The sequence below is a fragment of the Centruroides vittatus genome, unplaced genomic scaffold (genome assembly GCF_030686945.1).
Source record: "Centruroides vittatus isolate TY-2023 unplaced genomic scaffold, ASM3068694v2 contig_630, whole genome shotgun sequence".
Taxonomy (NCBI): Eukaryota; Metazoa; Arthropoda; class Arachnida; order Scorpiones; family Buthidae; genus Centruroides; species Centruroides vittatus.
In genome coordinates this window covers 522,630-549,369 of record NW_027122387.1, presented here as the reverse complement: position 1 = coordinate 549,369, position 26,740 = coordinate 522,630, and the positions used below count along the sequence as shown (strand labels likewise).

General features: G+C 33.2%; 4 protein-coding genes across 5 annotated transcripts; 1 reads left to right on the top strand and 3 right to left on the bottom strand.

Moving 5' to 3' along the window:
* Positions 1 to 538: 538 nt before the first annotated feature.
* LOC136979660 (protein obstructor-E-like) lies at positions 539 to 2,835 on the bottom strand. Its single transcript, XM_067275691.1, has 5 exons — positions 2,560 to 2,835; positions 1,412 to 1,627; positions 1,151 to 1,339; positions 924 to 1,086; positions 539 to 847 (listed from the first exon to the last, which is right to left on the bottom strand). Exons 1-5 carry the CDS (start codon positions 2,603 to 2,605, stop codon positions 751 to 753), a joined length of 711 nt encoding a protein of 236 aa, XP_067131792.1. The 5' UTR covers positions 2,606 to 2,835; the 3' UTR covers positions 539 to 750.
* A 2,264-nt stretch (positions 2,836 to 5,099) lies between these two features.
* On the bottom strand, positions 5,100 to 8,197 carry Cib2 (Calcium and integrin binding family member 2). Of its 2 annotated transcripts, XM_067275690.1 has the most exons (7): positions 8,168 to 8,197; positions 6,688 to 6,837; positions 6,537 to 6,571; positions 6,343 to 6,460; positions 6,118 to 6,265; positions 5,261 to 5,456; positions 5,100 to 5,180 (listed from the first exon to the last, which is right to left on the bottom strand). In XM_067275690.1, exons 2-7 carry the CDS (start codon positions 6,736 to 6,738, stop codon positions 5,159 to 5,161), a joined length of 570 nt encoding a protein of 189 aa, XP_067131791.1. In that variant the 5' UTR covers positions 6,739 to 6,837; positions 8,168 to 8,197; the 3' UTR covers positions 5,100 to 5,158. The 2 variants fall into 2 exon arrangements, with proteins under 2 accessions (XP_067131791.1, XP_067131790.1); XM_067275689.1 differs by lacking the exon at positions 8,168 to 8,197 and having other exon boundaries at positions 6,688 to 6,957.
* On the top strand, positions 8,181 to 11,657 carry LOC136979658 (DNA repair protein XRCC2-like). Its single transcript, XM_067275687.1, has 2 exons — positions 8,181 to 8,248; positions 10,799 to 11,657. The coding sequence occupies exons 1-2, from the start codon at positions 8,210 to 8,212 to the stop codon at positions 11,618 to 11,620; spliced, it is 861 nt and encodes a 286-aa protein (XP_067131788.1). The 5' UTR covers positions 8,181 to 8,209; the 3' UTR covers positions 11,621 to 11,657.
* A 1,961-nt stretch (positions 11,658 to 13,618) lies between these two features.
* On the bottom strand, positions 13,619 to 18,039 carry Coq4 (Coenzyme Q4). The gene is made up of 6 exons (XM_067275686.1): positions 17,861 to 18,039; positions 16,974 to 17,117; positions 16,749 to 16,845; positions 14,959 to 15,061; positions 14,275 to 14,498; positions 13,619 to 13,836 (listed from the first exon to the last, which is right to left on the bottom strand). The coding sequence occupies exons 1-6, from the start codon at positions 17,997 to 17,999 to the stop codon at positions 13,677 to 13,679; spliced, it is 867 nt and encodes a 288-aa protein (XP_067131787.1). The 5' UTR covers positions 18,000 to 18,039; the 3' UTR covers positions 13,619 to 13,676.
* Between the last annotated feature and the right edge of the window lie 8,701 nt (positions 18,040 to 26,740).

The window sequence follows — 26,740 nt, the reverse complement described above, 5'->3', positions numbered from 1 at the left end:
GGAGGAGGAAAAATTGAGCATTAATAATTAAAATAGATTGTAATTAAAATTTATTGTAATTTATAGGGTAATTAAAAAGTTGGTTTTTAGAGCTCTGTAGAAAGAACTATCGGACAAATATCGGTCAAATTTTATACACGTACTCCCGAGTATGCGATTTGGATTTTCGAGAAAAGTTTTACTTTAAAATTCAATCGCTAGGGGAAAATTTGGCGCGCTCTTCTATTAATGTTCATATTACATACGTTTTCTAATAAATTTCGGATATTTGTTAGAAAACGTACGTAGGCCTAATATGCGCATGAAGAAAGCAGCGCCAAATATTACCCTAGCGACTGAATTTCAAAGTAAAACTTTTCCCAAAAATCCCAGTTCGTATGCCCAAATTTGGTTGAATTTGCCCAGTAGTTCTTCCTACAAGAAGCTCCGAGCACCTACTCTTTAATTATGCCGGCTTTGTATAATAAATTTTAGAGAAAATTATCATATTCGTCGATTAACTTAAGCGAATTTAATTAAATAAGTAGAGGAAAGAATATAATTTTTAATTAAAAACATTTAATTGAAAATAAACAATACATTTTAAAAAAGTCTTCCTAAATACATCAGGAAAATACAAATTTTTAAAGATTGGTATGGACCCGATTTAAAAATTTTTTAATCAAAATTGTCAAAATACAATAGCGCTACATACTATAAAATTATGATCAAATTAAAATTGATCAAATTAAAATTTTGTGGTAGACAAAACTAGCTTTCGTCATCGAAATTATTGTCTAAATCCGTAGCTGGTTTAGGTGCAGCTGGTCCGAAACTTTCGGCGGGACGAACACTTCCAGCAGGTTCACTGGAATTAAAAAAAAGATATCGGTAAAATCATACCCATTTATATTTAATTGAAATTATCTAAGAAATAAGCTCACCATCCAGGAACAATCTGTGCTAATTCGCAAGCCAAATTGATAGAATTGAAAGCCAATCCAGCAGCGCATCTCTGTAAACGTGGATAACCACCGACACATTGCCAATATCTGACGCAAGATTTCGAGATGGACACTCTTCCATTTGATGTATCTTTACATATAGCTATAAATACAAATAATAATTTCAGTCTTTATCTACCTTCTATGATAATTCGATAGATACTTACGATGTTTTTGGCAATCGGGAACATTATCGGGCCAGTCGCAAGAATGGATGGCTTCGTTGTAAAGAAGCGATAAAGGACACAGATGGATTGTGGCTGTACCATTCCAACATTGCCAATATCTGGTACAGCTTTTCGCGTGTGGATAGAGGCCAAACTGCCACGGACAATGTTCTGTACTGATCGGAGCTTCTATTATCAAGAATAACTTGTTAGAATCTTTAAAAAAATTTTCATCGAATACGAAGTAACGTTTGTACTCACGACCCAAGGGTAATCCTCTTTCGGAACACCCGACTCGATGAGGATAATCGCAATTATCAACCAATCCTCTATTTCTTCCAGAGAATGCTAATCCATTTGGGCAAGTTCTCACTCTAGAAACGCCTTGTTCGCATTCGTAATAGTAATCGCAGAATTGTTCGTGAGGATAGAACCCATCGCCCGAAGAGCAGATGGCATCCCTCTGGGCTCTGTTACCTGAAATTATAAAATTGAAGGATCTTTTATTTATTTAGATTCCATTAGAATACTAAAATAAATTTCTGATCTGAAGCGATAACAAAAGAAGGTGTCACGGACCAGACTTTTTTGTGAAGTTGCGGCAATACCAAAAAACTTGCGAAATGATATTGTTCGAGCAAACAACAAGTTACCCTCTACTAGTTATCATCTTCGTTCCTGACCTAATTTTTTAACAAGAAGTTTTGTTAGAAGCGACGACTATTTTAAAATATTACAAAACACCTGATTAGTATTCAAATTAATGATTTGTCTGGTAACTTATGAAAATATTTAAATTTTTAAAAGAATTTTTAAATTTCGACACACGAGGAAATTTTCCTGATAAAAGTTAGAAACTTATTGTGTAATATCGAAGAAAATAGCCGGAAGTACTGTGTTTTTTGTGTGTTAAAAACACGTCTGAAGGGCAAAACGATACATTTACGATCGCTTTAAAATCAATTGTACCGGAAAATTTTATTGTTATTATTATTATTATTATTATTTTAAGATTATAAAATTTTTTTTAAAATTAAATGTCTTCAAAAATATTATAATTAATTCGCTTTATTTCTTACAGAATCAGGTTAAGTAAAGTTTAAGCACCCTCAGTTACAGGAAAAATTCCCTTAAGAAATAGGAAAATATTGTTAATTTAAAATTAATTATATGTGTAGGACCCTTAATTAAGGGTTCCTATATTTTAAAATCAATTTTTAGGAGAAAATAATATAAAATTATTGGTATATTTTCCGGAAACTCCTCCTCCATCAGAAAGCTTATCTAATTATTTTAAATAGGAAATAAATAGCATAATACGATAATAACTGTAATAAAATATCTATTATAAACAACTTAATTAATGAAAATTGAATTATAAAGGTGTAATGGATATGAAAAATTCCTACCTGTAATAAGAGAGACAATGAAGAATAACACAAGTCTTGCAGTCATTGCGGTTGTCTTTGCTAGGAATAAGCTAGGAGTAGCTGGCAGCGATAGGTGTACCTGTTTTGTGCGCCAGAGAAGGTCGAGTCTCTTAAGGGCAAGTTCTGACACTACCTATTGACCCTCTTTCTCTTTCACGTGCCTTCTGTCGCCTCAAATTGGATGACACATACAAGTTTTACTAGCTTCCAGAACAAATCACCTTACGTTAAAGAAAAAATAAGAAGAAAACTTGAATCGCGTACTCTCTTGTTTCCTGTTTATGCAGGAATGCGCCGAAAGTTAATACATAAAGGAAAAGGAAAATTAATAAAGGATCTTTTATATAGTAAAGTGAGAAGGAGAGCTCGGTATATATATGTAAATTCTACACTTTATACACCTTTATGTATTGTCAGTTATGTAGGTAAGACGTAAAGGTCCCCCAAGTAAAGTGTTTGTTAGCCTTGAGACGGGGTCTTGGATAGATCCGGGTCCCCGATACAACTGATGTCTGCCTGTAAGGTTAATTGCGTCATTGTGCATTATAGAAAGATGATAAATAGCATCACATATGTCAGATCTGAAAATGGGATCTTGAGTCACAAGTTCTAGATAATTTTTTACAATACCTTCTTCAGTGTTTAAATATGTCTAATAATTAGTGTGTTAACAATAGTGTTGTTTCCTTATTAAGATTTTTTTTCTTATCTTAAATCCTTCCGGATAAAGAATAATCGGTTATTATCCAGTAAAATCGAATTTAATACTGAGATGGGGGAGTGAGAAATGGTGACAGAAAGACAGACAAACAAACGTTTTCTGAATATCGAATTATATTTAGTTTTAACACGCATTAAAGGGTGTTAGAATCGTAATTCCAGTTAGAGTTACTTTATGGGTGGTTTAAAATCTTAGTTAAACTCACCGATCCACGTTTAATTCGGATTAAAATGGAGGAAAATTCTACATTTTCTTATTGATATTCATTACAGGTATCTATAAATCAAATCTATGCCAAGAATACCGATATTATAATAATTATTATTTTGTATTCTAGAAACATATAAATATATATTTTTTCATATTCAAAAATTCAGTTAACGTGTCTATAAACAACACCATTATATGACAGATCCGAAATACTTTTTCCTTTAAAGATATATTTCCTTCCTGAAAAGCAAACTGGATTTCTCGGCCCGCTGAACTTTGACCTTTGATACGTAGAAGTGACACGAAGCGAATTCTTTTTTTTTTCTATAATTTTAAACCTAAGATAGAACTTTGTACAGATGAATAATATGCTAATTTCGTGTTCTTTCCTGTTGCTTAATATAAATACATTCAGTTAACTATTTTAAAAAGAACTTTTGCCTTTAATCGATGCTAAAGATGATAAATCAAGCTCGTTCGATAAGATTTTTAAACTTTATTTAACGGTATTAATGTACAGAAGATTAAATTCTTTTTGAAAAAAGTGAGGGTAGGCAGACAGACAGACATATCAGAAACGGGAATAAAATAAAATAAACTTTAATTGGCTAGCTCGTAAGAGGATTACGTAATTTTAAGCGAAAGTTAAACGGTACGATAAAGGTTAAAAATGTCGTCTCGGAGACAATAGGTTAAAAACTTTCCCTCGTATGACATCACGACGGTCGTGATGTGTCCAGCCCTTTCTATACAATTGTCCTTGTCCTTAACATTGAGGCTTTCAAGGTCAATACAGATAGCATCTTTAAATTACAATAATGACGAATATTATTTATAATAAAGACGGAAAATGTTAGGGATTTTTTTAAATGTAAGATTTAACTAGTTTTTTTACATTCTGGATGTCGTGCCAAGCGACATAGTTTTTGGATCTTTCATGCCATATTTCTAAACGGGTTTTGCACGAGAAAAATAAATATTTCGAATTTTTATTACGTCCCTTTGAATGGAAAATTTAAAAACTACTCGGCCTTGTTAAAAGTATTTTCTAAATACCTTTTTATACGGCACAAAAATTAAAGTCGATTCGAGCTGGTGTTAATGGAACCACGTGTTTCTACGAATATTCTGTTGTTTTAATAATCATTCTTAGAACTATTTATTTATTTATTTTCATAATAATCGCTTCTCGTTAGCGTGGGTTAAGTATAAGCATGAGTAATTTCTTTGTTAAGCGCTGATATAATTCAACGTTGAAACCGCTTTACGTAATGGTTTCCAATGGTGGAAGAAACATTTATATTATTAAATTAGATACATTTATTCGTACTTCGGAGGTAGAATGACGGATTTTTCAGGTTTCATTCTTTAAATTAGCGATTTTTAAACACGTCTCGCAAGACGAACATTAGATCCATGACCCATTTCCCTGTAACCTCAATGAAGTTCCTACGTTTTTAAAAAAAATATTTTTGGATATTTATAATAATAGCTGATGAGAAATAACTATGTTGTATGACTAGATTCTGTTTAAATGTAGGCTAAGATATACTTAAATTTTAATAATATTCTAATTCTCTAAACCGTGTCCTATTCTAACACTGATATGTTGATTCTTGGTCCAGCCAGAACTATTAGATCCATTCTTTATATTCTTATGTGAAAAGTGCTATAAAAAATGAGAGATTTATTTTTATTGTTTAAAAAATAATTTAATGGTAAGATCATTTGAATTATCGAAATTCGTACCTGAGGAAATCGGGCGCTCTAGATATCACGTGTTCGAATTCCATAAATGATAATTTTCCATCGTCGTCGACGTCACCCTCCTCTAAAACCTTTTCGCAGGCAAGCTGCACTTCTTCGGGCGTTAGTTCATTTTTAGTTAGAGCCACCACAGCTTGCTGAAGATCGTAATTTCCTATAAATTGATCTCCATCGTAGTCTATAATATATACGAAATTCATTAATAAGTAATTAAAACATATAAATACACAAATTTCAGTTTAAACGTCCAGGGTAATCTGGTGTCTCAGACACAAATATTTGCATGACAACACTGCTAGAAAGGATCCTAGATCCTGTACGATATCAACTATCCTAGGAATAGGTTTCGCTTTATATAAACTTATATAAAAGAGACCTCACAAATCCGTGTAGTGTTTACTCTGCCTTAACTACAGAGGGGTGAGGTTTCTGAGGTGGCTGTCCTCTCTAGCTGCCCAGCTTATGCTGTATGCAGTAGGCGTATACAATACATGATTTCCTTTTAATCATGTAAACTTAGGCTACTATTACACGTAATAGTGCTGGCTAGAAAAGTGAAATAGGTCCTATAAACCGCCAGTAATTCGTCACAACCTTATTCTTTGTGTCGTGTTTACGTCCTATTTTTTTAAAAAAATCTTGCATTACCAGATAATATAAACCTATTTTTAATAGATTAAATCAATAATAATCAGGCATATCAAGCTTGGAAAAGCGAGAAAAGGTGTTCGTGTAGGCACTCTTACTTGTCCCTCATGTATTAATCTATCCTCCTAATGGTTTATTTTCGGCATGGGGACCGAGTGTTTATTATATTGTAACGTATATTACTAACTCACCGTAAATTTTGAAAGCGTAGACGACTTTTATATCTCTCGGAGCTTGTTCGCTGAGTACCGAAAGCATGTCCAAGAAATCGTCAAAAGTCATGTTACCACTTCCATCATGGGAAAATACTTTACATATTCTCTGACGAAATGGATTTTCCTAGAAAATAATACATTGATTATTTATTAAATATAAAATTTAATATTTTAAAAGAGGTGTTTTTATTTTTACATCACCTTAAGTTCAGGCATTTTCTCCACTTTCTCCAAAGAAACAACAACTGTATGCGCTTCATCTCCTGTCATAACCTGAGGAACGTTTTGAGGGTCTAATTCTCGATACCGCTTCTGTACCCTTAATTTACATAATATTTAATTAATAATTTTAAGTATTAAATATGAGTACAATTACAGAATCGAGTATAAAATACCTCAATATTTCCTTCCTAGTAAAAAATGTACAGTCCTATAATGTTAATTGTTTCATAAATTATACACGTTAAGGTACTAATTGAATAGTAGTTGTAAATTTGTATATTTTAATTATTATTTTAAATAAATGAGGGAAGAAAGGGAGCTTACTTGATAGTCTTCGAGCTGCTCTTCTGTGAAAGTGACAACTTTGTTTCCCATGGATTTTCATCTGACTGACCGAGATCATTGTGGAAGGATGGAAGATGGCAATTTCTCAACCACACCCAATCTCTAGATAACACATTCGGAGACAACGCCCTAAAGGATGTACGAATACCATTAAATATTCAGCATCTTTCTCGGGAATCAAAACTAATATCTGGCAATTTCCGTTCGTTTCTCAATTCTTTATATCCATAAAAAAAATAGAAAGAAAATCGTCTCTTAAACTTTAAAGCAATCTGCATTTTATATCAATGCTATAAATTTCCCATTTTAAAATTTAAACATTTTTACATCGATAATCTCTATTTTCTTTTTTTTTCTATTATTAATAGACTTTAAATGTAAAATCTATATTATATAAAACTCAAATAAACACGGTTTAAACTGAAGCAATTGCCTTAAAGGTGGCTTCTCCTTTGAATTTGTGAGTGTTGCTGGATAGTTTACATCATAAAAATCGGTTCGAACCACAGTTTATCGTGAGTGTTCGATCTTGCATTAGTGATAAGACCTATCAATTAAACGATATTAATATATGAATATATTTTGCATGAACGGAATGGCAGTACCAATGACGGGTTTCGATAAAAGTATCCTTTGGTTCTTTCGTTGTGGCTCCCGCTATGGCTGGAATGCTACCTCGCCTGTCATTCGCCGAAAAAAATAATATATAAGATCAGTATTGTGTAAGATTATTATTTGCGATAGGGTGCTTTTGTATTAATAACTTGGTTTGATGGGAGACGTCAACGCGACACTTGAGCGATCTACCAAGGGGCATGTCTCCTGGAAGTACTTTCTATATGAAAGTGGCCTTATTTAAGTGTTGAAAACGCCCTAAAGCAGGGGTCGCAAATTGGCGGCCCGCGGCCTTATTGATTTCTTTTCTAAAAATCAATGTTTTCAACATCTTGCGGGTATTAAAACAGAAAAAAATTCAAACTTCTGTTTACATAATTCGTAAAGGTCTGGAAACAAAAGAGCTTTTGTTACAGCCTTTTTTTAAATTACAGTATGTTTTGGTTTACCGAATAATATTGAATACGGCCCGCGTCTGATATATATCTATTTGACTGGCGCTTTGTTGCGTTTGAGTTTGAGACCGCTGCCCTGAAGGCTTTGTTAAAGTATAATGTCTAAATATAAAAATAAAATAGTAATCATTATTATTAATTGTCATTAATTAATAAACAAATTTTAACGAATAAAAATACGATTAATTAATTGTAATTATAACTTTTATTCGTCAAACAACAGATATATATATATATATACTTTTAGTAAACTTCAAAAGAATAAATAAAAAAATAGAATATTAATTTTAAAAATAATGTATAGAAAAAAGTTACTTAAATATATGTGAAATTTGATGATAATTTAATAAGTAATTATTTATGATAAACAATAATAGTAATCCACTCACTAGAGGGCGAACGATTGTAGCACACGTGGCGGTTTGTTTGGAATGGAAGAATCTGTTATAAAATGGGAAACCGGAATACAGGTTGAGTGCATTATAATCAGTTTTATATAGTATAATAATGCAACACAGCAAACTATTTTAATAAAATTGGGTTTCTCTAAATATTAGTGGTGTCCAAACGATGCCAAGGGCTTATAATGATACACATTTGGGACCTTAACAGATACTCATAAGAACAAAAAAGTTAAAGGAACCATGCCTCTACGAGACGTAGCCTTGACTAAATACAAATTATGCTTAAATTTACATTTGCACAGATTCTATGAAATGTAACTTCAAAGGTATAAACAGTTGAAGATAGAATTTCTTCTGTCACAAATGTCAGTGGCAATAAACATTCTTTTGAATCAACATGTATTTATCATATTCGTGTGAGCTATCTTCTCTTGGAGGCATTGTGCTGTGGCACATCTAGCATCATTTTGTGACACACTAGTTGCAGAGTTCTGATCTAGATGACTAGAACAAGAGTTAATTGCAAAGTTTGTTAAAAATTATTAGTCCCGTGGATTACGTACGGGGCTATTTTTTGGCTGCAATGTGCCGTACCGGCAGATAGTATTAAAAAAGTATCGATAGCTAATATGTAGTAATGGCGGCTGCTCGTTAAAAACAGTTTTATATGTTCAGTCGCTGTATGTGAACTGGCGATAGTTCTTTTTTAGAAAAAGTACACTGGTTATATATGACAGTTCGGGCTGTAAATTTGCACACTAAATAGATCTTTTCAATGAATATGGTGTATGGGTAATATTGGTGTACCAGATTTATTTATTTATTAATTATTATTAATTGTATTGGCATAAAAAGTCAAGGAATCTTTGAAGGGATCAACAGTCAAAAGTTTGAGGACCCTTGTAGTGTGTGGCTACAGAGTCGTCGTGCATGATACCTGGAAGTTTGTTCCTTTCTATTCATTGCTCAAGGTTTAGTTAGTTCTCATGTTTGGGGCTGGAAGTCATTAAAACTATCTTTGATACCTGTTATAAGGCAGGTTGAGAAATTTTCTTTCACAATATCGAAGTGTTTTGCGTCACTTCCCATAGTTTCATAAGCAATGTCAAGACAATAGCCTAATTCCTCCCGCACTTGTGCTAGCATGTCTGCTGTCACCAACTCCATAGCAAAAACAATGCTATTTTTATGCTTAACTAGGATTGTGGCACATACAGTAATCAGCGTACCTAGACTGTACATAATCTAATGTATATTTAATTGATCAGACTATATGTACTGTAAATGTATCCAAAAAGTTTATAATTATAAATCAAAATGAATTATTGTCAAGATATGTTTTGATAATTACAAAAAAGTGATACTTTATCTGCAAAGATGAAGGAAAACATGTTAAGCATATTTCCTTTATGCTTAGACTTTTTACACTCCTTACATATAGTTTCAAAGTGTTGATTTAAAATTATCAAATTTTGTGCATGAAATTACAAAATTTATGATTACTGTAAATATTTTTCACTAATTATTTTTTAGAAGTTAGTTTTTTCCTTTTTGGATAATTTTTATCCAAATAAAACGAAATCAAACCAAAAAATCCAACAAAAAAGTTGCATAACTTTCCCAGCTGTTATGAATGCTATTTTCTAAATAAAATCTCATTAATCATAATAAATAAAATTGTGTGTGGTGCCATCTGTTTTGAGATTTTATAAAAAAATTTTTGTATTATTTATTATTATAAAATGGCAAAAAACTTAATTTTGAAGGTAGTGATGAGTTTTATAAAAACTGTAAATGCTAATAAATAAAATCTTCATTAAGTCCAACCCCACTTGAGATATGACACCTGATCCCATATTTCCCCACTCCCTCAACCTTTAACCACCAAAATTTAATTAATGTCCCTTATACGCAAACTACCGTGACAAATTTTTGTAATCATTACCACCATCTTGGGTAATCTTTGACCCCCATCTTTGACCAGAGTCAAGGCATAGCAACCAAAACAAAACTAAAATTAAATAAGTGTGTCAGTGTCATTGTCATTGTCAGTATTCAGGAATTTCCTAACAATATGGCATGTATTAAATATTGTGGCCTTCTGTAGTGTGATGTATGTATTTCTATTCAATTGTAATGTTCCCAGGCTTTTGTGTAGTGTGTGTGGTATCACACCTGTACAGGAGAGAACAACAGGTAAAATTAGCACCCTATCCATCCTCCACAGGTGCCTTATTTCCTGGGTGAGTTCTGTGTACTTGCTGATTTTTCCAGTGAATGTGTTTTGTACATTGTGAGTGTCTGGAATGGCTATGTCTATAATGTATGTGATTTTATTGTGTTTATTATTATTATTATGACATTTACTGTATAAAACAACTATGAACTAACTCACCTAAAACTTTTTCTTGAGTTTGCATTTTGTTTTATATTTTAGAAGATATTTTGCATAATTTTATTCTATTTAGTTCTATTCATTACATTATTATTTTAGCAGACGTTTGACTTAAATATAATTATCAAGCTTTGAGATTTTTATATAGTTTTATTTAACTTCTTCAATACAAATTGTATATTTTATATTATTATTATTTTTATTTTTTTTTTTAATTTCAGTTATTAGCAAGACTTGGATCTCGAGATTATCTGGCTAATCTTGATCCAGTTATATTTCCAAATTTACATCCAAAACAAGTAGTTGAGGTTTATGGTAAAGCAGGATCAGGAAAAACTGAAATTTTGTATCATTTCATTAGTCAATGCATACTTCCAAAGTCTTGGAATGGAATAATACTGAATGGAATTGATTGTAATGTCCTACTTATTGATAATGATTATCACTTTAACCTGCTGAGATTAGTTACATTAATAGAGAAGCGAATTCGTCGGGAAAATTCAAAAAGACATGATGTTATTAATTTGCACGACGACAATGTGTTGAGTTTTGTTAAAGAAAGATTGCAAAAATTGTATATACTGAAATGTTCCAACAGTGAACAATTTCTTATCACATTGTGCTCATTGGAAAAATTATTAACAGAAAATGATATAAGTATTATATTTGTAGACAGTATATCAGCATTTTATTGGTTAGACAGAATGAATTTTATGGATAATTATAAGAAATTAGAGGATTATTACGGATCTATGGTGATGACTTTAAAGAGACTAGTTAATGATTATAATCTGATTTTGATTGCTACTAAACAAGCCTTGATGAAAAATACTGAGCCTGAAAGCATGGCAAATAAAAATGCGCCACCAAATATAACTTTTGATTTCATGGGAAAACAATGGAAAAAATTTGTTGATTATTATTTATTTTTGAAAAATAATGTTGAAGATAATAAATCACTTTTAAGTATCTCTGTTATTAATGAAAATACACAGATTAACTTGAATGCTAAAATTACAGACTGTGGTTTAGAATATATGTAAATGTTTAACATTATTTTAAATAGTCTAATAAACACAATATTTTGTAATTTATGTTTTCTGTTGAATCTTAATGTACCAATGATATACAGATATTACAATGGTCTGCTGTTCTGACAATCTGACTGCAGCTCATATCTTATGTCAGACTTAATTTGACATAGTATATAGAAATGAAAACAATGCTAGATGGTGAAGTCATGTGATAGTATATTAATGTCTTACAATGGTACTTTTATAACTATTTATAGTAATCAAAGTCAACAATGGCAAATACCAGAACGTGCATTATGTTAAATTAATCTGAGATCCACTATGCCACAAAACAAATAAACTAGCATAAAAGAACTGCTCACTTTGAGAAGTGAATGTTTTTGTCCATTTTTAAAAGGACATCCTCAGGCTGGTGTTCTAAAATTTGAATTGCACATTTCTGGAATGGATCATAAACTTTCTGTAGTCATTGATGATTGGAGGATAGTGACTGGTGGAATGTTGTACGTAGAAACTTGTATGGAATATGTTTCTGTTGAATTTATATATATTTTCCACGAGTTTGGGATTGTGCTGTCCTCTCTATAGTTGATGGCTTTTGACTTTTGGGCTACCTTGTAGCTCTCCATTAACTCCAGATATCTGATATGTGATCTATCCACTGTTCTATGTATGATTATGGCCCAATCAAAATGGACCTTTACATCAGGGTCCCCAATGTATGTTGACAGGGTGGTAGTTAACAGGCCATTTGATATGTCAGATCGGTGTTCCTGTAGATGGGTGGTAATGTGCTGACATGTGGCTCCTGTGTATTCTAATTCTTCATTGGATCTCGTCCATACTAGCGATGGAATATATCCCTGGTGAATATTGCCAAGTTGGCGGATCTTTGGCATTTCTAATTAGATTAAATATGGATGGGCTCCTTTTGAGGGCCTTGTTGGTGTTGTAGTTGCAAGCTATTTCTCTGTATATAGAAGCTAATGATGCAGTATATGTTACCACCTTGTATGTATCTGGAGCAGGCTGGGAGCTAGAAAGGGCTCAAGCATCATGCTACACATGATGCTTGAGCCCTTTGATGATTTTTTTATTGTAACCATGACTGATTGCTTGTTTTACAATGATGTTAAATTCCCATTGTCTTTATTTCAGATCCATTACACATGCATACATTCTTCAGATCAAGGAGCTTAAATGTAGCTAACCTAAAAGAATAGGGATCATGAGAGCTTGACAGTATGAAAATGGGATTGAACCCTGACATGAAGGTCCATTTCTATCAGACCAAAATCATACATAGGACAGTGGATAGATCATGTATCAAATATCTGGAGTTAATACAGATCTATAGGGTGGTCCAAAAGTCAAAACCATCAAGTATAAAGACAAAGACTCAATCCTGAACCTATGGAAAATATATATATATATTCAACAGAAGCAAATACCACACAAGTTGCTATGTACAGTACAAACAGTCACCATCTTCCAATCATTGACAACTACATAAAGTTTATGATCCATTTCAAAAAATGTACAATTTGAATTATAGAACACCAACTTGAGGATGTCCTTTTAAAAATGAATGAAAACATTCGCTTCTTAAAGTGAGTAGTTCTTTTATTCTGGTTCATTGGTTTTGTGACATGGTGGATCTTGGATTAATATTAACCAGTATTGGGGTGTTGGTTTTTATGTTAGATAAATCCATTTAGTGTAGGTGTTATGAAGTGTATTATAGAGAATATGAGGTTATGCATATAATTATGTAGATGGCAGTGTAGTTTTACTTCATTCAGCTATATGCACCTTGGATTTACCAATACAGCTACTATGAAAATGCTTTGTTGGACGATTGTCAACTCTTCATCCTACAACTATTTAAAGTTAAAAGTTCAGGTATATCTTTACATATAAATACTATATATTTATTTCTAATTCTGATTTTAATGTTAAAAAAAAATATATGTCATTTATTAACACAATTATTTTAATGTAAACATTCGATTTTCTTTTTACAGTGCATTTAATGATACTATATAATTATGTAGTCTCAAAACTTTTACTTAAAAGTTGGTGGAGTTAAGATGTTTAACTCTTTATATAAATCTTCTAATGGCTGTTCCCAACGTTGTTCATAATATACATTCATAAAGAATTTTGCTTTATATGAACATTCTAAAGCCCAAGGTAAATAAGTTCTCAAGTATTTTTGTCTTTGGCTAGAAAAAATAAAAATTAGTTGTTAGTCACAAATATTTTCAAAAAATGCAATCAAATTACAAAAGTTTAATTAATATACCATTTATAAATAGATTTTGGAAATGTTTAAATAATCGAATACAATTGTACAGAACGACTATAATAATTAGAATTATCCTGCAATATTTATTCATTTATTTTGCTTTCTTCTATTGAAAAAATTTAAAAATTTATAATCTTATGTCTCTAAAATTATAACTGTTACTATTATTATTGTGCTCTGTATAATCTAGCAATCCAAATATTTTTTAACACAATGGTAGAACATATTTGCATCACACATGAATTATGACAGGCATAATCCATGTGTGATGTCATAAGCCAGTTAAGAAGGAGAATGAAAACCAAACTATAAAAAAGTTTTTTCTTTTGAGCTTCAGAATAATTGAAATTTTTACCTTCTAGTAAATCTTATTGGTCCAAATACTCCACCTGCAATACACATAGGTAAGCCAGTCTGAATGCCTTCGATCCACTTAACGACAACTTCTCCCATCATATTTATAGGCATGTTTAACATAGCATGAATTAAATCGTGAACTTCTCTATATCTTTGCATTACATAAGCCAATTCTACATTATCAACAAAATGAACTGGTTGTCGAGTATCTGGACTAACTTTCTGAAATATAAATTCAAATTGTATAACATAAATAAAAATGGTAATTTTAATAATAGTCTTAAAACAACTTTTGCAATTTTCTCTTGTATATGTGCATATTACAGTACTGTATTATTGCCTAATTTAAAATTCCTAACACCTTAATGGAAGTATTTACAGGTGACAATTATTTTATATTATAATTTTATAATTTCCAAATAGTTACTTCCTACAGAAATTCCAAAAAGTCTTTTTTTGAATTCTTATAGGATGAAACTATTTGGAAATTATAAAACCAACTACAGGGTATATAGATAAAATATTTTAAATGAGTGAATGATGATTGACTTTGATTCAATATAATTTGAACTACATATAATTATAATTGAAATCATAATAAGGAAGATAGAATTTATTATTATATTACATTTAAGTACATTTTCTGTGCGCCTTAATTCAAACAATAAAATTAAAAACTTACATTTTTGCTAAGAAAGGAAAAATAAGCATGACCTAAAGTTCCGTCCGGAAGTTTTTGTAAAAACCTTAAATCGATAGTTTGGCTATTAATTCGTGGCTTATCCCTGTAATTAAATGTTTTTATTATGATTGTTCATAACTAATAATAATAAGCTATATTTAAATTTTTGTTTATTTTATTTAACAGTTATTATTCTGCATATTTTAAATTTTATAGGAAAAAAAAGAAACAATTTTAGCACATATCTCGTTTGTTGCTTTTAGACCATAAATTATTAATTTTATAATTGTAATTTTAATTAATAATAAAGCTAATAATTTCACAATTTTTGGGCTTGTCATACATAACAGCCTTTTCTATTACTACTTTTTATTATATTTGCCAAGATGCATTATTGGACAAATAGTCCCTCTTCAATTGGCTTTTTTCAGTGTTTACAAATTTATAAACTACACCTGTTTAAAGAAGGTTAGTTTATAAATTTGGATATAGTTGTTCAGAACAAATATATATATATAGGTGAAACAATAAAGAAAATTAAAAATATGGTTACAGGAAAATATAAATGCAATAAAACAAAACTATATGACATTTGGAGTAGCACAACAGTGCAATAAAAAAGGAATGCAAAATCTTAAAAAACTCAATTTGAAATAGTTCAAAAAGAGAAATACACATTATAAAGAAAACTTTATAAAAATACAGAAATTAGAATGATAATTAGTATGAATACTTGGACAACAGGACAGAAGAAACAAACAATAACAGAACAGTGTCATGTTACATGAAATAGTGTCATTGGAGTGGTTTACTGTTATATTAAAATGTCTCAAAGTAGTTTAATAATAAAAATGTATTTGGAACAAAGTTGGATAAAAGAATTAATTGAAAGTAAGTTAAATTTAAATTATGACTATTTACAAAAATTATTAAATTTTTGAGTCTATCTTACATCCTTCTTTACACCTCAGAGAATCACAGTATAATGGCTTGAATTAACTTCATTAGAACAGATGGTAAGTTATAAAAAAATTTGACACACAAAGTTAAAATTGATCGGAACGCCAACCTTTTATTTGAGGATTCGGCATCCTTTAACACTAAAAACAATGGTTACAAGTTCTGATCATAACTACCTTGTTTTTTAGCACAATATATAACTGAATTTATAACAAATGCTATTATTATATACCTAAGAATAGCTTGCCCTTCTGGATCCTTTAGCATCTTGTTATGTACGACAGAACCTGTGAAATGCTTAAACAGTATTTCACAGGTTCTGTCGTATCTAAATTTTTTGCTTTAGCTGAAGCCTGCTTTATAATTCAATTTCACCCCGAATGTCGAAATAAGTGGAGTAAGGTTTTTATTGCCACTTTAATAAAAATATTGCCAAGTGATGATTTTGGTGTTATACAGTGCAACCTCTATAGATGTGATAAACCCATAAAGTTGTGAAATTATCAATTTTATAAATTTAATTGGTAATAAGGATGCTAAAATTCATTATATGGATAATTATATTATCCTTTCAGCTACACTTTTGTAACATTTAGAACAAACATCTTTTTTAATGGGGCCCACCATCACTTCTCTGGTTGTTTCAAAGATTTAATTCTAACACACATATTTATAGATACATACTATAACAATCTGAAGTTCAAAAGTCTTATAAAAATACTGAAGCAGAATATTTTTATGAATTTGAATGAACTGTATTTAGCAAATAATCTACTACATGTATAGTTAAAATTTTATATGAATTTATAACAAATGCTATTATTATATACCTAAGAATAGCTTGCCCTTCTGGATCCTTTAGCATCTTGTTATGTATATTTTTTAAAGCTAAATAACCTGTCGTTTCTCCTAAGACTGCAACCATATCTATAAATGAAAATAAATAAATAAATCTTATCTCGACTACACATGCTTTCTCAAATGTTAATGTTAGAATAATACGTGAAACAAATTAAGAATTACATTAGTTAAATTTAAATTTTCCAAACTGTTACCATCTCGATAAGGATCTGCAATTGCCATTGCTGCAGAACCAATACTGAGCAACACTTTTTGAAAGATAGAAGTTGGAATGTGTTCTGGATAAAGTGTATTCTGTGATGTATTGTCGTCATCATTCTGTAAATTATCTTTAGTTTCTGAAAAAACAAAAAAAATCGTTAATGCATTTACAAAAGTAGTTTCTTAACATTACAAATATGACAGTTGAAACATGATTAACTGATGATTTGACAGAAACAAGTATGCACGTAGATAGAATTTAATTTTAAAAAAATACAGTATATACACCATTCTAGTAAAACAATAGCTCCAGCAGTGGCTGACCAGGTTTTTGCTTGTCCAGATTTGTCATTAATGTTACCTATGGTAGCAAATGTGGCGGCTCGTCTCTGAAACAGTGGAGATGCATGTTCTAACCTAACCTATTCTAATAAATTACCATAATTATTGTCAACCAAATTATTAGAATAGGTTAGGTTAGAACGTGCGTCCCCACTGTTTCAGAGATGAGCTGCCACATTCACTACCATAGGTGACATTAACCATAATGATCTTTAATGTTTGTGCTTTGCAAATAGATCTACAGATATATATATATAAATAGATTTTGTCAAAAATAATTGGAAAAACTATTATTATTAGTATTTCCTTTGAATATAAGACCTTGCTTTGTGGCCATCCATGAAATTCCCCTGTAAAAGTTCCTACATTTTAATACATCAAACTCCGTTTTTGAGTTTGATTTATTAAAATGTAGGCACTTTTACAGGAGGAGCACAAAGATAACTTTTAATTAATAAGCACAGCAAGTTTGACTGTTCTACGTACAGTACAAAATGCGTAAACACAACAAATATTACGTTTAAAAACAATTAGATACCCGAATGAAGTTTTGTAGAAGAGAAGGGATCGGGATTAAAGTCAGGATTTGTAAAATCTGTAAACATTCGAATTAAATTTCTGTTTAAATTAATATTAAACTTTTTCGAGAAACGACACATGTTTAACATCGACGCCATTTTAAGTGTTATAGCGCCCTCTGAGTATTTCGAACAAATCGATCGGAGATATAATTACGTAATACAGTGGTGTCCCGTACTTCGAATTTAATTTATTGTAGGAAGCCGTTCGAAGTCCGAAGCAATTTTCTCCATTAGAAATAATGGAAAATGAATTAAAATGGGGCCGCAGTACACAATTTCACTGGCAATAGACGAAATTTTGAAAAACTAGAACCTGATCTCAAATTTTTAAAAAAAACTTTGTTAAATAAGTTTTGATTCGGTTTCTTTATTGGGATTGGGCTTCAATTTGAAAAAAATTGCAGCCCAATCCCAAATAAATTTCCACTGTCGTCCGTTTGTCCTTCCTTAATATCGAGAACGGTGTTAGATGAAAGTCGAGACCAGATTTAGAAAGCTTTAGGGCCAGGTGGCTTACTATATACTGACTTAGTGGCCGGATGGCCGAGCGGTCAAGGTGGCAGCCTACCGCTCTGGGGGACCCGGGATCGAATCCGAACGGGTCGAGAAATCCCCAGGAATTTTTCGGGGGTTGGTCCGTTCGGATGTGTCGGGCCCCGTCCCTCACCACCCGGTCGCCCCATTGTGGGCCCGGCCGAACCCATAATGGGCCTACTAAAAGAGGCTCTCTTAGTGCCCACAGGGCGGAAAGAGTTATATATATATATGTCGTATTATTTTGCAGTCGTAGTCGTGGGGTCGAGTGTAGGGTTAGCAAGACAAAAGAAAATTGGAGACCATAAAAACACGTCCGTTCACTTTCAGGTCCTCACTCGAACTCTCCTTTATTCTTTATTGGTGTTGTTAACCTCATTCCAAAAGGGGCGAGATTAACAAAGTAAATTACAGAAAAATATACAAAAATATATACAAAATTTAAAATATGTTAAATGCCCCCCTCCTGAAAAGGCGACATCATGGAGCCTCAGGGAGGTTGGGCTGGGTGTTATACAATTTATCGGCTTGAACTCTAAAGTTGGTTGGATTATAATACGGTATAATTTTATCTACATTTACAATATCAGTTAATTTATTTAATGATTGGACAGGTCTGTCTATTTCTACGTTACAAGGAGATACTATCTTTAATATGGTGAAAGGTCCATGATACTTTGGAGCAAGTTTTCCTTGGTCGGGATGGAAAAAGGTTTGTAGTAGTATTTGGTCTCCTACTTTGAAGTTTGGAGTTTGGTGTTGACTATTATATTTATCTCTGTTTCTTTCATGAGCTATTTCGGTTCTTTCAGTGGCAATCTTACGTGCTTCACTGAGAGGGGGATAATTCAAGTTGTCAGGTGAATCGGGGATTTCTCCGTACATTAAAAACATTGGAGGGAATCCTGTTATAGTATGAGGCGTTTGATTGTATTCTTTCACAACGTCACGTAACATTTGAGTCCAGGATCGTTTTGGATTCTCTGAATATTTTATTCTTAGTCTAGAGACAAGTGTGGCGTTTAGTCTCTCAACTATCCCGTTGTGCTGAGGTCGCTGAGTACTTGTTAGATGTTGTTTGATTCCATTCTTTTCTAAATATCTTCTGAATCTAGAGGAGGTAAATGAAGGTGCTCTATCTGTTAGTAGACGTTTCGGGCTGCCTGTCTGTAATATTTTGCCTAGACAATCTATGTAGGCGTTTATAGAAGTAGATTTGGATGGAAAACACCAAGCAAACCTAGAAAAGTGATCGATGGCAACATGAAGGTAGCCTTTAGTAGATCCGTATCTTTGCATTCCAGAGACAGTGTCCATAGATAACATGTCAAATGGAGCTTTTGATGAAGGTAAATCACCTAACAAGCCAAACCTTTTATGGTTGTATGTCTTTGCTTTCTGACAAGCATCACAATGTTTAACAAACTCTACAACATCGTTGATGACATTCGGCCAATAGTAACGTGGACTAATTAGTTTCAGCATCTGTGTTATACCTGGGTGACCATAGTGTGCATGTGCCCTGGATAGCACCTTGTATTGAAGCGATGGAGGTATGACTTTCTTTGTAAATCCCTTCTTTCTGATACAGATTACATCTTCACGATCTCGGAAGAATTTGGGTGAGGTGAGTAATGAGGTATCCTGGTTAGAAAGGACTTCCTCAGTGGTAACAAAATGGCTCACGGGGGCTCTGGATAAATAATCAGCTTCTACATTCTGGCTTCCCTTCTGATGTTTAATATCATACTGATACATGCTTAGTTTCAAAGACCATCTAAATAACCTTCCAGATGGGTTTTTTATACCTTTCAGCCACTGTAAAGCCTGATGATCAGTGTGTATGGTGAAATAGATATCATGAAGATAAAAGTGAAACTTTTCAATAGATGCTACAATTGCAAGGCATTCTCTCTCACTAATGGTGTAGCTTTTTTCATATTCACGTAAGGACCTGGAGAAATAGGCAATAGGAAGTAATCCTTTAACAGGGTGTTCCTGTTTCAAGATACTCCCTATACCATCTCCGCTAGCATCTGTATAAAGATGTGTAGGAAGCAAAGGGTTATACATGTTTAAGATGGGTCTGGAGATAAGTGCTCTTTTTAATTTCTCAAAAGATTCTTGACATTTAGTCGTCCAAACCCAGTTTTGATTTTTCTTTAGGAGCTTATTTAGAGGAGCTCTTAAATTTGCATAATTTGGAATAAATCGATGGTAATGGTTTATGGACCCTAAAAAGCCCTGTAATTGTTTGATATTAGTTGGACATTTTAACTTTTGTATTGTTTCTATATTTGGTAATGAGGGGGAGTAACTTTCTGGTTTGATGTTGAACCCAAGATAATTAATTTCAGATCTAACAAACTGACATTTTTTAAGATTTAAGTAGAGACCCTCCCTTGAACATAATTCAAATACTTGCGTTAAATGTTTTAGGTGTTCGTCCACGTTCTGACTAAAAATTAACAAGTCATCAAAATAATTGATGAGAAAAGGAAATCTATATTTATTTAGGATATTTTTTAGAACTAGCTGAAAAATCTGGGGTGAAGTCTTTAGGCCAAATGGTAAACGATTCCACTGGAAATGACCAGAATTCGTTACAAAGGCAGTTAGTTCTTTGTCTTCAGAATGGAGAGGAACCTGCCAATAGGCTGACAGAATATCTACCGTAGAAAATATTTTCGCACCTATAAGTCTATCCAGTAGCTCATCTATTCTGGGAATAGGTTCATTGTTAACTTTAATCCTCTCGTTTAATTTCCTATAGTCCATACATAATCTAGTTTTTCCCTCATCTCTTTTCTTGGCTAATGTGACTGGGGCAGCGTAAGGGGACGACGATGGTTCAATCAATCCCGACTTTAGCAATAGTTCCACCTGTCTATCAATCTCTTCCCTATCACGGTAAGATGCTCTGTAAGGTTTTAAAGTTATGGGTCTTTCGTCTTTAAGTAATATTCTAGGGGAAGCTATTTTTAGGGCTGGCACTGAAAACTTCTCAGCAGAAAAAACTTCCCGAAATCCTAAAACAATGCTCTTTAGCTTCTGCTTCTGATCATCCTTCAGATTAGGGTTAACAACATCCCTAATGTTAAAAATATTTAACAGAGATTCCTTTAAGGAAGTAGAACTATTCCTACCCCTACAAGTTCCTGCTGCATTTTGAGCCAAAGGAGGTGGGAAGACAAGGTTAGGAGCCTGAGGGGTCTCCTTCTGATCTATCTTATATAAGCTATTACTATTTTTACTTATTCTATTACAAAAATGATTAATGTCTCTACTATAGTAACTATTTGTGGAACTAGAGTGATTTGAACGTACTTCAAAAGTATTAGGATCTAATGCTAGGATAGTCTGATTTTGGGAGATCTGATTAAGACTAGAATCTATGACAAGACTAAATTTTCTAATGTCTGGATAAGATAAAATTAAATAAGGGAAATACCTGGATACTACATGTAAAGTAATGTTTTTTGTCAGGTTTCCAATCTTAAGAGGGATTGATACATTAGCCATGCTTGTGGTAGATCCTGCAGCTGTAGTGATAATCTTCACATCCGATTGGTATTGAAAGTATTTGGATAAAGTATCTAATAGTTTTTGGGATATAAGGCTGATGGAACTTCCTGTATCGATGAGCGCAGGCATCGTCTTGTTCTCCATTGAAACAGTTAGTAGTAGTCAAGATGGTGAAGTTGGTTCTGCCTCATTTGCTTCAGATACCTTGTGGACGTCTCTGTGAATAGGAGCTGAATATCTTTGGGGACAGTCTCTTCTCCAGTGCTGTGCTGGTAATCCCTGCTGATAGCAAAAACGGCAAGGGGATGGCGGTCTGCTCATGTGATGTACCAAATTTCTGTACTGGGGTTGACCCCGTGGTGGAATCCAAGATGGCGTCGTTTTCTTTGTGTGCGGCCATGACAGTATCTGGTTTTTGGCAAAGTGTTGGGATCCTGTGTAATTTTCTCGATTCGGTTTAGTTGCCGGATGATTTTCTTTCTGGGTCTTCGGCGGATGATCTGCTTCTTCTTGAATTTTTATTAATTTAGTAGCCTTCTGAAGCCATTCGACAGCGGTGGCTGGCGGTGCGGCTATCATATATTTTCTAATTCCTGCATTTATGCCGGCATTGAGACCTGTAATGGTCTGTTGCATGTTTAACTTAGCTTTTTCCGCCAAGGAGGTTTTGTCCCTATAGTAAGTTAAGACATCTTCATCTCGCTGGTGTTGTCGATTTACAAAATCGGTGAAGTAATCTTCTTCTTCCTGTGGAAAGTACTCGAGTAATTTTTGTTTAATTTTGTTCCAATCCGTTTCCTCTACTAAATTTTCACAAAAATAGTCGAAAGCTTCATGCTGTAAATACTCTGGTATGTAAAAGTGGAGCTCTTGTTCGTCAATCCTTTGTCTCGCCGCTTGCTTCTCAAACAGTCTCATCCACGAAGTTAGACTTAGCTTTCCGCGTGGGTTAAACGGAATAAGATTTAGTTTAGGAGGAGAGGTAGAACTACCTGTTTCTGGGATGGATTTGTCTCTAGATTTACTCATTGCTGGATAAGGTAATCCTGTCGACTCTTATAAATTGTCGTATTATTTTGCAGTCGTAGTCGTGGGGTCGAGTGTAGGGTTAGCAAGACAAAAGAAAATTGGAGACCATAAAAACACGTCCGTTCACTTTCAGGTCCTCACTCGAACTCTCCTTTATTCTTTATTGGTGTTGTTAACCTCATTCCAAAAGGGGCGAGATTAACAAAGTAAATTACAGAAAAATATACAAAAATATATACAAAATTTAAAATATGTTATATATATATACTGACTTATTCAACATTTTCTCCTGAACAGAGATATATACATGACCGGCATGACTTCATTGTTAACAGGAAAAGTATGATGTACAGGGGTATGACATAACTAAACTTAAGTGCATTGCGACGAAAAATTGCAGCCCGGCATTGTGACGATGTCACAATAAATAATCGCGTTTTACTTGTAGTACGCTAAATTTAGCTCGATTCTAACACCATGTAATGGACAAACGTTGAATCGTAAACTTTCATAATTATAATGAGAAAGTCGTTTTTTCATTGTGAGTAAACTTACTGAATATTAAAAATATTTTTTCAATTAGAATATTATTTTACATTTCAAACTGTTTTACCGACTTCCGGCCTTGATTTAAAATTCCGGTCAAGTCTATTTAAATCTGTTTTCTTAACAATTCGATTGGATTTAAGCTTAACGAAAATTAACAATAGAAAGGGTGAAAAGTATCTACCAAAATATGTGGAAAGACCCCACTCGTCGCCTGTGTGACCGAAACCATCAATTGTTACCTAAATGGAGCTCTGTCGGAAAATCATTGCCAAAAAAGTTTTAATTGGCAGAAATTTGAGTTCTCGTGATTCTGAGCATTATTTTGAATACAACTCATTTGTTTCCATGCAATTTTATTCTTATAAGCATAAAATTAAGCCGTACAACTGAATTAGGTTAATGAGGAAACTTTGACCTATCGTCTTGCTAGTACCTCGCCGAGAACGAGAAAGGCTTAAGTTCAAAATTTGAGCTATTTAGACCCAGTAGTTTTTTCTCTACGCATTGGCGGGTGAAGAAAAACGAGAAAAAACACAGCGTTTTTGGAGACTTTTGCACTCTTATTTCGGCAACCGGTTTATACAAAATATTGAAACTTTGCACACTACCTAAGAAAACAATTTTCCTTCGAATGAGACGAGATGTTCGAAAGTACTGTAGGTGTTTGAAGAGCGGAGATTCCTGTCAGTGACTTTTTACTTCCCGGGGAGTCATTACCGTCACTTCTGACATACATCAAATTTCATCTGTTATTTATTAAATACGACTTCAATATATATCACACTTAAGTTTCGAATATCACTTTCTCGCCGAGTTAATATATTATTTGAGAGATACGGTGCATTGCAGACCAACTAATAACAATTTATGTGCAAGTGTCTAATGTACAATAACGTACATACAGTACAGTACTGTTTATATGGAACAGTCGCTACTTGTTATACTTTCAAGACCTAGTATAACAAGGTGACAGCCGGATGTTTGAGCAGTTATTCTGCGGAGAAAGTATTGTAGAAGCTAAAGTTTATTTTCTAGTTTGAATTCTTCGTTTCTGCTCATGCAGTGACCAATTAATCTGTAAGCCGGTGTTGTTTGTATTTTAATTCTATGAAAAAATACTTTTATTTCTTTAAGCCGCTGTATTTTAAAAAAATAATTTTTCAGGATTTGCATTTAACGTTACTCGAGTAAATTTTAAGAGTTGGCTTTTATCGCATTATTTGATTCTTTTCGCCCTGTGGGCATCGAGGGAGCTTTTTAATCATATCGATCGTGGGTTCGGCCAGGTCCTGGACGGAGTAAGGAATGGGGTTCGATATATCGGGACAATTTTTCCTTCTGCATGTGTGTTAGAAATATGGAAAATCATATTAGTGATTCCGCTTCAAGTAAAAAATTTACCGACTGACTCTACGTACAGGAGTCATAGTTGGGCCGCGTTTCTTTATGCAGCGAGAATGTGGCGAAATGACGTCACGAGCAGTGTTGGCCAATTAGAAACCAGTTTCAGTGTGTTCGCTGTAAAGCGCTTCTCGAGCGCTGCACGCGGGTATTTTAAAATTATGTTAACATTAAGATACAACACTCTGGGAGGAATTTAATAAGTGTTTTTACTTAAGAGCAGAAATACTTATTAAATTGTTTCATGTGTATACATGATTTAAAAACTTGGTTCCGAATTTTTATTATTATTTGTTTACGACAATACGACACGCTATCTGCCGAAGAGGATGCCTTCCGGGAAAACTTTGTGGATAACTGGCCTCTATTTATATTAGAATCGGTCCAGAGTTTATGTTCTTACACTCGTCAACACCGTCGCTCGGTATAATTCTCCCGGAAAAAGAATTAAATTTCACATATCAAATTTGGGATCTCTTAGTTAGATTCCATATATGAAGTTAGATTCCATATAAGAAGTTAGATTCCATATATGTAACTATGCCTGGTAAAGCCTCGAATCCAGTGGCTTTCGGGGAATTTAAGTTCGAGTTCCCTGTAAATTTGACAAGACTATACGATTGTGTCTTTGACGAGTGATGATTCTCAAACTGTCACGCACGTCTAACTACGAGGCAAAGATCCTTCTGCGAGTCGAAAATAATGATATTGATCATTTCTTTGCAAATAAAACACACGGATATTCAATATTCTATTCGCTACTTTTCATACAATATAGTATTAATGCGAGTATAATATACCCGTTTAATTCGTTAACATTTTTTACATTGCTTGTCTTTGCGCTTTGTTGTTAGGTGATACTTTCTAATGCCATATAGAGTATTCTGCGTTATCTCCTCACAATTATTATATATATGTGCCTTTTTTTCAACGAAGCCACGAATATCTTAAGTAACTCATTTAATAGCCGCGATCAAACTTTTGTTTATTTTAATAAATCCTTGAAACGTATATTTGCAGTTATTCTATCCAGATTATTTTTCAAATTTCTTCAAAATAGTCTTGCTTTCAAACAATGGCTCTCGGCATAATTTGTATAGATATTACCCAAGCGTTTGATTTTATAATTCCCAAACTCCTCAACTCTTAGAGAATACTTGGAAAAACGGCCCGCATATCAACCCTGGCTTAATAATTACTACATTATATACATATGTATAATTAAACTTGTTTATTTTGAATTTCTTGATTTTTTTCTCTTATGTGGCATTCAGCAAGGTTCAACCTTGTAATTTCATCAGCTGACGATATTAAATTCATCATCCATTATCCTAATGGGTTTCAGATCAGTCTACATAGTAACTTCCCTTGTGGAAAATACTAATCTTAACCGAAATCAGATGCATTTGTTAAAAAATAAACACACCAGATGGTTGAGGCAGGTAAGGTGTTGGCCTACTGTTCTGAAGGGTTTTTTTTTTTTTTAACTCTTTTCGGTTTGTGGGCACTAAGAGAACCTCTTTTTTAGCGGACCCTTTATGGGTTCGGCCAGGATATATCCGGAAAGACCACCTCCTTGAAAAATTTCTGGGGGATTTTTCGACCCGTCCGGATGCGATCCCGGGTCCTTCAGAGCGGTAGGCTGCCGCCTCGACCGCTCCGAAGGGTCCAGATACGAACCAGGGCAAGAATTTTTCTATGGTAGTCTGTTTCGGATACGTCGGGCCCCGTGCCTCACTACCTGTCTGCCCCATTGTAGGCCTGCCGAACCGCAATGAGCCCGAAAAAAGGCCCTCTTA

Excerpts from the sequence above, each read along its gene's own strand:
- Coq4 (XM_067275686.1), bottom strand. The coding sequence starts at position 17,999 with ATGGCGTCGATGTTAAACATGTGTCGTTTCTCGAAAAAGTTTAATATT. Across the intron at positions 17,118-17,860 it reads TTCTACAAAACTTCATTCGG|AAACTAAAGATAATTTACAG; the intron begins GTATCTAATTGT and ends TTGTTTTTTCAG. Across the intron at positions 15,062-16,748 it reads GAAGGGCAAGCTATTCTTAG|GGATAAGCCACGAATTAATA; the intron begins GTATATAATAAT and ends ATTTAATTACAG.
- Cib2 (XM_067275690.1), bottom strand. The coding sequence starts at position 6,738 with ATGGGAAACAAAGTTGTCACTTTCACAGAAGAGCAGCTCGAAGACTAT. Across the intron at positions 6,572-6,687 it reads AGCAGCTCGAAGACTATCAA|GACTGTACATTTTTTACTAG; the intron begins GTAAGCTCCCTT and ends TTAACATTATAG. Across the intron at positions 6,266-6,342 it reads AGAAAATGCCTGAACTTAAG|GAAAATCCATTTCGTCAGAG; the intron begins GTGATGTAAAAA and ends ATTATTTTCTAG.
- LOC136979660 (XM_067275691.1), bottom strand. The coding sequence starts at position 2,605 with ATGACTGCAAGACTTGTGTTATTCTTCATTGTCTCTCTTATTACAG. Across the intron at positions 1,340-1,411 it reads AAGAGGATTACCCTTGGGTC|AAGCTCCGATCAGTACAGAA; the intron begins GTGAGTACAAAC and ends TCTTGATAATAG. Across the intron at positions 848-923 it reads GCACAGATTGTTCCTGGATG|TGAACCTGCTGGAAGTGTTC; the intron begins GTGAGCTTATTT and ends TTTTAATTCCAG.
- LOC136979658 (XM_067275687.1), top strand. The coding sequence starts at position 8,210 with ATGGAAGAATCTGTTATAAAATGGGAAACCGGAATACAG. Across the intron at positions 8,249-10,798 it reads AATGGGAAACCGGAATACAG|TTATTAGCAAGACTTGGATC; the intron begins GTTGAGTGCATT and ends TTTTAATTTCAG.